Source organism: Ascaphus truei, chromosome 14 (genome assembly GCF_040206685.1).
Source record: "Ascaphus truei isolate aAscTru1 chromosome 14, aAscTru1.hap1, whole genome shotgun sequence".
In the NCBI taxonomy this organism is placed as follows: Eukaryota; Metazoa; Chordata; class Amphibia; order Anura; family Ascaphidae; genus Ascaphus; species Ascaphus truei.
Window position 1 is genome coordinate 28,296,885 of NC_134496.1, and position 11,200 is coordinate 28,308,084.

Consider the following 11,200-nt stretch of genomic DNA (forward strand, 5'->3'; position numbering starts at 1 on the left):
GCCATGCTCAGTAGCACTCCTCTGTGAAACTTATATGCTTATATATATGTTGTGGTTATTTTGGGGGTTCAATATGAGCTTGTAGGTGTTCTGTATGTTTTATAACCAATGTTAAGGTTACCATATTTTGAAAGTGACAAACCGGGATAAAATACACAATGATTTATTAATCATCTCTCACTTATGCACCCCTCTCTCTCTCTCTCCTCCCTCTCTCTATCACTTACCCCTAACTCTTCCCCCCTGTTACTCTACTCTCCCCCCTATTACATTCCCCTCACTCCTCTTAAACCACCTCTTTTGCTCACTCACTTTGCCTCCCTCTTATGAATCACACACCTCCCCCAAAAACACAAACAGTTCCCCCCAAGAACACAAACAGCTCCCCCCAAGAACACAAACAGCTCCACTCCCAAGGCACACACACACAGCTCTCCCCTAGGCACACACAAACAGCTCCCCTCCCTCCAAGAGACACACACACAGCTCCCCCCAAAAACACAAACAGTTCCTCCCAAGAACACAAACAGCTCCACTCCCAAGACACACACACACAGCTCTCCCAAAGGCACACACACAGACAGCTCCCCCCCAGGACACACACACAGCTCCCCCCAAGATATACACACCTGTCCCCAAAGACACACGCAATTTTTTTGTTAATATGCAGTACATCTATTACATCAGGTTCTATATCAGATTATTTGCATCTTTTGCAACAATAATGAGGTATAAGGTGTACCAGTCACATACATTTATCTACCTGGATCCAAAGAGTTATATGAGCGGACCTAAATGAAATAAGTAAACACAGACTTTAGCATATTGATTTATTCAAGCAGGACTCGGGTTGATTCCATGATACATTTTATCATTTGGAGTCCCGTGTATTTCCCTTTTTACTATTTTCCTTGACTGTCCAATCAGTGACGGTTCTGCGAGCGAAGGACGGCGCTACCTTTCTGCTTGATGCGCCTACTTTAGGACTGGTTATTCCTGTCAGCTCCTCCCACTTGAGGGAGTTTAAGAGGCAACTCGTACGCGGCTCCTCCTCCCCCCTGAAGAAGCGCGCCAAGTCGCGTGAAACGTACGTTTTTCTTAATGTTTCTGGATCTCCTCTCTTTGTGTTACACATTTTGTAGCCATATCGCACTAACTCCGTTGCTATAAGTATTATACAGTACTAGGCATGGTAATATTCCTAGCACCGATGCATGCGTGTCTATTATGGCTGTATTAAGTCATGTAAGTATACTATTAGACATTTACCAACATGTGGTAGAGTTTTTTTTTAACTAAAGCCGTGCGTATAGTGCCCGCGACGGGTAATGTCGCCCCCAAACAAATGCATTGCCGTCGCGTGCGCTTATAGTAAGCGCAACGGCGACGATGCACTGGAGCGACGTCGCGAACTTTGGAAGCTTGCAAAATATTTGATTTTTCAAGGGCTGTCGCCTCATGTGACAGCCCCTGAACCAATCAAATGCCAGTAAGCCCGCGACGCCGCTGCAAAGCGAAATATAACTTTTGCTAGCGGCGACGTGTCCCGTCGCCTCGCCCGTCGTGGGCACTATACGCGCGGCCTAAGTATATTAGTGTTTGTGTTTATCTGATGCCATTGGGTATCTTGTGACTGGCTGGAGATCTGTACGAACTATACCCTTATATCTGTATGAATGTCTTCAACACATTTATACAGTATATACAGTATACAGCACCGACAATGTTTATTCGACTAAAAACCGCACGGCTGGATGCGTGGCGGCAGCGTGGAGAAGCGTTGGGAAGCGGCTCGTTCGCGTGACGTCGGTGACGTCACAGTGACGTGCGTGCCCGGCTTCCCAGCTTCCCCGACTCCCCTGAAGGTTTGAAATGAGGTAAGCGGGGGAGCGGGGATGCAGAGGGGCACAGCAGGAGCCGCTAGGGGGTCGGGAAGGTATTTAAATTGCGCGCCGATTGGAGGGGGGGGAACGGAGGGGACGCGGCTGGATGCGGCTGGCGCACTGACTATTCTCAGCACCAGCCGGAGTAAGTCCTGGTCAACCGGCGGCTTTTGCTTCAATAAACATTGTCGGTACTGTATACAGTATATACATGCTTACTAGTGGGTTTTAGTGTCTGCTAATTGATCTATCCATTAGGTAATATACCTGAGTAGGAAGACTACACCTACTATCTATACATACCTCCGTCTCTTCACTGGGGATTTTATTTCCACTGTATATTGTATTGTATGTCTTTATTTATATAGCGCCATTAATGTACATAGCGCTTCACAGTATGAATACACACGGTAATCAAATAAATAACAGATAATATAAATAACAGATCATGGGAATAAGTGCTTCAGACATAAAAGTAACATTAAGGAACAGGAGTCCCTGCTCCGAGGAGCTTACAGTCTAATTGGTAGGTAGGGAGAACGTACAGAGACAGTAGGAGGGAGTTCTGGTAAGTGCATCTGCAGGGGGCCAAGCTTTATGTATCATGTGTCCGTATTATCACAGTGCTATTTATATATAATTTATATATAATTATCCCGTTTTTTCGTAGTGTAATTATACTATTATCTATTAAAGTGTATTATTGTATTTGATGATGTATGACATGTTTCTGTGCGGCCTCTCTGCTACTACCTAGTTAATATATATTATAAATGAACTTGAGCTGGTTTTACATGCCAACCTATTCACTATTGCCCCACACATGTGATTCGCTAGGTTTATACTTTGAGTGCAATCTTAGGGGCTGCAGTGACCCCTTGTGGTCGCTATTCTCGTGCTCTTCAGTCTCCACATCACCCTTCACTAAGAGTAGGTGAGTGTTTATGGCTGACAGAAAGAAGAGATGTGTGTAAGTATTAATATTTCACACTAGGGTATTTGTTATATAGCTTTTTGTCACATTGGATGTAGCATTGAGTATCTTTGTCTTTTGTTGAAAATATTAAAATAAGCAGATTGCATTGTAATGTTTTTTTTTTCCGTATTAACAATAACAAGAAAACAGTTAAGTAAAAGTGGCGCGCTAAAAAAAATCCGTGGTAGGGTTGAGGCGGGGGGGGGGGGGGGGGGGGAGGAGAGCTCCTTTCATTTGTCCTGGGCCCTATGATTTTTGCCTGCCCATACCAGTACTTGCCTTCCTGTGACTTCGCAGCCACTCCGGTTCTTTTCCCTGGCAGTCTGAGACTTTTTTTCACCAGCACCTCCAGCTCCACCACTCCGGTTCCTGATCTACCCTCTCCCTCCCCCACTGATCTTACCGCTGCGGACCTCTCAATCATGCTCACCCTGTACCAGTGGCCGCTGCAGGAAGCACTGTGGTGTCACGCCTCCACTCTGTATCCCTCTCTACATGCCATGTGGGCAAGCATCCTATTCTATATACAGTAGCGGCAGAAAACCAATGAAACAAGCGTTCAAGGTGATCACGTTCCTTAAACACGTCGGCACCCTTCAAAAAAAAAATGTTGGATTTATTTACGTCCTGCTTAAAAAATAAGTATGTTTTTATTTTCTGGATCAACAATTTCCAATATATATACACAACAGTTTACACATTCAGAAGAGATCAGGAAAAGATTAGAAAGAAAAAAAACCTTCAAAATATTTGATCACTAAAAAAAAAAAAAAGACATTAAAAGTTTAACAAAATTATTAAGTTCAACATTCTGAAATCTGTTATTGATCGTGTAGAAATTCCTCGCAGATTGAGGATACTTTGAAGGGACCTATCCTGAGTGTTCTTCACAAATGGATTTGTAATTTGCAGAGGCGCAGAAAGAGAAGATGAGGAAGTTTAGCCCCCAATGGACATGGGGGAGTAGTTGGTTAATGCACAGTTAGCGATGCACCGACTTCCATTAAAGTGAATGTGTTGTTAACTGTGGGTTACCTACGTAGAAATATTGCAGTATGAGTCAGTGAGAAGAAGATAAACCGTGAATGGGAGGAGTTAGGAGGAAAGGAAGAGACAGAAAGGTGAATTGCTGCTAATCTCTCTGAGAAGTAGAACGGTGTGTGAATAAGAGAGATTGGGAGGAATATCGCTCAGAACACGGGACACGTATGTAGCTACAGGAAGAAAGTGCAGATAAAACAGCGTAGAAAAGCCACCGGAAAATTAACCAATTATCCGGGATATTAGTTTATAGGGGAATTTGTCCCATTTTAACCATGATAAAGAAACTTCAGGCTGGCTGCAGGTAAGAATGTGTCTGCTTCTGCTAAGCAAAATATTAACACCTGCCAGTAAATACGTGGGAATGGTGTTTTATTCGTCCAAAGGACCTGGTTACCGAGATCACATTTTATTGTTTTGTACGCGTCAATATTGTAGTGCTAAAAAGTAGAACAAACCTTCTTAAAATGTGTGGCGTGTGTAGTACGGGTTATGTCACTTCATACAGGTGACTCATTATTTGCTGTTTCAAATCAATTTTGTTGAAGTCCTGGTTCATACAATTAAAATTAAAAGAGAATTATGTGTTACATAGTTACATCGTGTAATATTATTTATAATTGTCATACAGTGAAAATAATACATTTTGGCAATTTATATAATGAAATGTGTTCTGCGTCAAATACAGTTTTGGTTGATACATAGCAACTTAGTGCAGAATTAAGACTAGTTTTTTTTTTAAAGGGGTTACGCCAACTTCGGCGGGTGATTTTGATGCAACCAGCACCCGTGGACTGTAAGCTGCTAAGCAGGTATCGTAGCTCGGTGGAGCATATGTTTTGCGGACATTGATCGCAGCCACACGCCGGGAGAACCAGCAGTCTAGCTGTGGCTGATTCTGTTCCTAGCTGCAGGCAGAGCTACGATACCTGCTTACAGTCCACGGGTGCTGGTGTCTCTCTTCCCCCTGCAACACAGCTTACCAGTGCAGCTCGGCAGCTCAACTGCTGCTGAATTTCACTGCGCACAATCAGTTAGAGCTACTACACTATATATACTCTCTCCCGTGGCCAGGGGGTAGTATTATTAGTATCCAAAACGGAGACTGCAGCCCTCATCACTCAGGACTTATAGTCATCTGATGCTGCCACATCAAGAGACCGATATTAGGGGTCTAATTAGAAGTAGCAATCTACTATCATTAGTATAGTCTTAGATTGCCACTCAGAGAGCATTTTATTATATCACAAGGGCTGAACACTATGATTTCACTGCTATATTTTATGATTTAACGCAGCATTCCTGCCTGATCGTGGTTTTGGTTTTTTTAAGTTTACCTGAACTGTTCCCCCAGAGCTGATCACTGATCCCTCGACCCTCCGGGGATCACCTGGTGCCTGAGTAACAAAGGGGTTTGATTTTCAGAGGTTGAGGGATCACAGATCAGCTCCTGGGACCCCCTGGTTCAGGTACGCTTAAAAGTCAACCTTACATAGTTACACAGTTACATAGTAGATAAGGTTGAAAAAAGACGTACAGTACGTCCATCAAATCCAACCTTTGCCAAATTTAGACAACAGATACTTTATCTTGTATCTATACTTCCTTATTGATCCAGAGGAAGGCAAACAAAAAACCCCCATTGTTATATCATCCAATTATATCTCATAAGGGGAAAAATTAATTCCGTCCTGACCAAGAATTGGCAATCAGATTACTCCCTGGATCAACATCCTTCCCATGATTACTTATTTGGTATCTCCCTGTATACCTTTCCTTTCTAAAAAGATGTCCAACCTTTTTTTGAACAAATTTATTGTATCTGCCATCACAGTCTCCACGGGTAATGAATTCCACATTTTAACTGCCCTTACTGCAAATAACCCTTTCCTTTGTTGCTGGTGAAATCTCCTTTCCTCCAACCTTAAGGGATGGCCCGAGTCCTTTGTACTGCCCGTGGGATGAATAGTTCTTTTGAAAGCTCCTTGTATTGTCCCCGAATATATTTGTATATAGTTATCATATCCCCTCTTAGACACCTCCTTTTCTAATGTAAATAAATCAAATTTAGCTAGCCTCTCCTCATCAATCTGATTATCCCTCCCCATTATTAATTTGGTGGCTCTTCTCTGCACTCTCTAGTTCCACAATGTATTATCTAAGGATTGGTGCCCACAATTGTCCTCCATATTCAAGGTGTGGTCTTACTAATGCTTTGTAAAGGGACATTAAACCTCTAGGGGTACCCCAAAGTTCAAGTCACAACGGATCAGCTCCAAAGGACTCCCCAGTTAGGTAAGTATTAAAATCCCATTTGGGGGAGGGGGGTTCACTTTAACAAGTAATCCAGCTCATCAAATCTCAATAACATGTTACATCTTATACTATATTAGTGAAAGCACTGTATGTTTGCCTGCCTGCCTGGATGTCCGGTGTCCCTAGCGGCAATCTCATTGGTCCCTTGGGCCGCCCGCCCCCGCACACCTCTCATTGGCCTCACACACTCACACCACCCCCCTTGGCCCCCCCCCCCACACCTCTCATTGGCCTGAGGCGGAGTGACGGGCCAAAGGTCCACAAAAAAAAACAAAAAAACACACACACACAGTGTCACACACACAGTGTCACACACACAGTGTCACACACACAGTGTCACACACACAGTGTCACACACCACACACACACACACAGTGTCTCACACACACAGTGTCACACACACACACACACACACACACACTCACAAACACACACACACACACACACAGTGTTACATACATTAGCGGGGCTCACAGTGTTAGCAGCACATCTCCCGCTCTCTTCCCCCACCGGTCCCGGAGGCTCCGCCTCTTCCTCCGCCTCTCCCTGTTTCCCGCGCTTTCACCCCTCCACTTGGGAGTGGCCGGACGGGTGAGTGAGCGGTCTTCACGTCCCCTCACCACCCTTCACCTCTCCTCACTCACTTCCCCTCCACCCCCCCCGGCGCCGCTACAGTCAGCGGGGGAGCGGAGTGATCACCTCCCCTCACTCACTTCCCCTCCACCCCCCCGGCGCCGCTACACTCAGCGGGGGAGCGGAGTGATCACCTCCCCTCACTCACTTCCCCTCCACCCCCCCCCCCCTGCGCCGCTACACTCAGCGGGGGAGCGGAGTGATCACCTCCCCTCACTCACTTCCCCTCCACCCCCCCCCCCGCGCCGCTACACTCAGCGGGGAGCGGAGTGATCACCTCCCCTCACTCACTTCCCCTCCACCCCCCCCGCGCCGTTACAGTCAGCGGGGGAGCGGCCACAACACGCTGCCCTCCCGCCTCAGATCCACGTGGGAGCTGCCGGACGGGTGAGTGAGCGGCCATCACCTCCCCTCACCCACCCTCTCACTACACTTCCCCTCCCTTCCACCTCCCTCACCCACCCCTCACTACACTTCCCCTCCCTTCCACATCCCCTCCACCTCCCCCCCCTTAACCTTCCCTCCACCCCCCCTTAACCTCCCCTCCACCCCCCCTTAACCTCCCTCCACCCCCCCCTTCACATCCGCTCCACCACCCCCCTTCACCTCCCCTCCACCCCCCCCCTTCACCTCCCCTCCACCCCACCTTCACCCCCACCTTCACCCCCCTTCACCTTCCCTTCACCCCCACCTTCACCCCCCTTCACCTTCCCTTCACCTTCCCTTCACTCCCCCTTACAACCTCCCACCACCTCCCCCCCCTTCCCACCTTCCCACCACCTCCCCCCTCTTCCCACCACCTCCCCCCCCCTTTCCCACCTTCCACCACCTTCCCACCAACCTCCCCCCCCTTCCCACCCCCCTTCCCCACCACCTCCCCCCCCTTCCCACCACCTCACCCCCTTCCCACCACCTCCCCCCCCTTCCCACCTCCCCCCTCCTCACCACTTCCCCCTTCCCACCACTTCCCCCCTTCCACCACCTCCCCCCCCTTCCCCTCCTCCATCTCCCCCTTCCCCTCCTCACATCTCCCCCCTTCCCCCTCCTCCACCTCCCCCCTCCTCCACCTCCCCCCTTCCCTTCCTACACCTCCCCCCTTATCCTCCTCCACCTCCCCCCTTACCCTCCTCCACCTCCCCCCTTACCCTCCTCACCTCCCCCCTTACCCTCCTCACTTCCCCCCTTACCCTGCCTCACCTCCCCCCTACCCTCCTCACTTCCCCTCCTCCACCTCCCCTCTTCCCCTCCTCCCCACCTTCCCCCTCCCCCACCTTTCCCCCTCCCCCACCTTTACCCCCCTTCACCCCTTCACCCTTACCTCCCCCCCTTCCCCTTTCCCCCCCTCCCCCCTTCCCCTCCTCCCCCACCTACCGTCTTCCCCTTCCTCTCCTCACCTCCCCCTTCCTCCCTTCACCCCCTTCACTCCTGTCACCACCCCCCCCTTCGCTCCTGTCACCCCCCCTCCTTCACCTCCTGTCACCCCCCCCCCCTCCCTTCACCTCCCGGCAACCCCCTCCACCTCCCGTCACCCCCCCTTCACCTCTCCCCCCTTCACCTCCCTCACCCCCCCTTCACCTCCCCTCCCCCCCCCTTCACCTCCCCTCACCTCCCCTCCGCCCCCCTTCACCACCCCTCCGACCTCACCTCCCCTCCTTCAAACGCCTTTCGCCCGCCCACCGCTCACACCCCTGCCAGACCACACAGCCGCCGCACACACTCAACAGACCTGCCACACTCGACACACACCCCGCGCCTCCCACCCCACCCCACACACTCGACACACACCTGGCGCATCCTGCCCCTACGCAACCAATATCACTGACCAGCTGTCACCCGCACTCGCCACACACCCGCCGCCTCACACCCTAAGCACTGGACCCCGACTCACAGCCAGCACTCACTACCCACGCCCCGCCTCACACCCGCTCACTACCCTAGCAGGACAACACGCCTCACATTTTCACAATCACTTATGTCACCAAAATATACATTGTACTGTGGTGTGTTTACAATAAACCATTTTTATACAACATCGTATTACATTTTCTTCCATCTTCTTTTCAACATTATTATCCAACCTTTCCAACAAATAGTCACCTATTGTTCCACAATTTATAAATAATACGACCTATTACGCCATTTACATCCCGGGCAACGCCGGGTCTCTCAGCTAGTTATGTTATATAATTCATGTTCTATGTTTAAAAAACAAATCCAATACAGGATACTTTGTTTTGTTTTTACATTGGATAATGTAAATAGATATGTAAGAGAGGGAGGTGCCCATTGTGTATGAGATATACATATATACAGCTGCAGCGGCCGTTATTCAAACACTTCACCGGGTGTGTACATCGGAATACGAATGTCATGACGCGGGATGTCTTCCAACCTTACCGCCTTAAGACGCGAGTGCAGACATGGTATTTTAGAGTTCTGGTTTTAAACACCTTAAATTGACACAGTAGCACAGTACTGTACACATTACAATTCATTGCACCCAAAGAAACAGAATCCATGAAATTCAACAAAGCTACGCGATGAGCGCGTGTGCCTGGGCGATTGGCCGCGTTCATGCTGTGTGGAGTACAGCAGAGCACACGAAAATGGCGCCGTGATTTGTTTGAATTACGGCCGCTGCAGCTCTATATACACACTGTACATACACTATTGCTGTAAGAGTAATGATACTAGGTGACAGAGTACAACCTTTTTATATCTCTTACTCATCCCCATTACACCTCTTCCTTCCCTTTTCATGTTCCCTTTGAATGCACATCTGTCTGCAATAAACTTACAGCTATGACTTATTAATTTCCAGCCCTCTCAACCTTCTAACCATTACAGAAACCTGACTCATCCCCTCAGCCACCTCCTCCCCTGCAGTCCTCGGACGTTTGGCCGTGGGGACACCTGGCTGCAGGGCACCTCGCCGCTTCACATTCCGCTGCAGAAAATGTCTGCGAAGCCCACTCCGACAGAAACATTTCCTCCGCCCCCCCCCCCCCCCGCTCCTCTCAACAAGACAGATCAGATCAGTGCCTGTTTAAATGTCCCATGCGGGACCGCTACACTGCCTAGGCTGCTCGCTCCGACATACAATCCTTAAATCACCCGCGCAAGACATTTAAAGGTAGCGCGTTGGAGCGTAGAGTCTATGCAGTGTATTGGCCCAGCGCGGGACATTTAAACATGTGCTAATCGGAGATGGCTTGCTGTCAGGGCAGGTGGTTGGGTGTGGCAGTGTTTTGGTCGCAGGCAAACGTCCCATTCTGCTCACCTTCTGCTCTCTCCTATGGTGGTGCCTCCCTCAGCCACACCTCCCAGACCAGGCAATAGACAGGGTGGAGGGGTTGGCATACTTCTTTCTCCATGCTGCACATTTACCATCATTCACCACTTTCCTTCTCACACTTCGATGTCAACGCTGTCAGTCTCTTTCCCTCCCCTTCTCTCGATGTTGCTCTCATGTATCGCCCCCTGGACCAATCTCTCAGTTTTTTTTACAGCTTTGCCACCTGGCTTCCTCACTTCCTCTCCTCTGACGCAAATGTTATCCTGGGAGACTTTAATATACCTATCGGCAAATCCAATCTCACGTCAGCCGCACATTTTCTCTTCTTAACCTCCTCCTATGGTCTCTCCCAATGGTCCACCTCTCCTACTCACTGCAATGGACACTCCCTTGATCTGTTTTTTTCCCACTTCAGCTCTAACATGTCCATTCCTCTCTCTGATCACCACCTCCACTAACATTTAGCATCACTCTACCTTCTGCACCCATCCCAACACCTAATTCCACAAGCACATACAGAAACATAAATACTCTAGACCCCCTCCAGTTTTCACATCTTTACAAACTCTCCTCAATCCCATTTCTACCCTTTCCTGCCCTGACCTAGCAGCGTCTCTATACAAAACTACACTTTCATCAGCCTTGGATAACACGGCAGCTGCCACCACAGGTTGCCCCCGACAATGGCACACAAACTGTACCCGCTATCCCAAAAGTGCAATATAAGCTGAAGGAAAACACAATAAACTATAACAAATGCATAGCAATAAGGAGTATACTCCTTGAGAAAGCACCATAGGGGCGTGAAACGCGTGGGAAGAGAGTTGTCTTTGTTTGTCCGTGCCATTTGTATGTAGTTCAATAAATATGTTTATTTTTTTTCAATCGCTGCTGAGGTTTCAATCGGGTTGGGAGCTGCAGTCTCATCAATCTACCTTTCACTTCTCTACTTCCCAGATATGATTGAGTCCCTCAGACATAACATCTCTTCATGTTAGGCTCCACACGCAACACCTATCTCCCTGTGCACACCTACATCCACCCACAGCTTATTTT

The 11,200-nt window shown here is 48.6% G+C and overlaps 1 protein-coding gene across 1 annotated transcript in view; it reads left to right on the forward strand.

Annotated features, from left to right (window-relative positions):
* The first annotated feature begins 4,023 nt into the window (after positions 1–4,023).
* LOC142465861 (galactose-3-O-sulfotransferase 2-like) overlaps positions 4,024–11,200 on the forward strand; it is a 34,821-nt gene continuing 27,644 nt past the window's right edge. Inside the window, exon 1 of the mRNA XM_075570247.1 lies at positions 4,024–4,204. Coding sequence (XP_075426362.1) covers positions 4,176–4,204 — 29 coding nt within the window. The 5' untranslated portion in view covers positions 4,024–4,175. The remainder of the gene's footprint in view (positions 4,205–11,200) is intronic.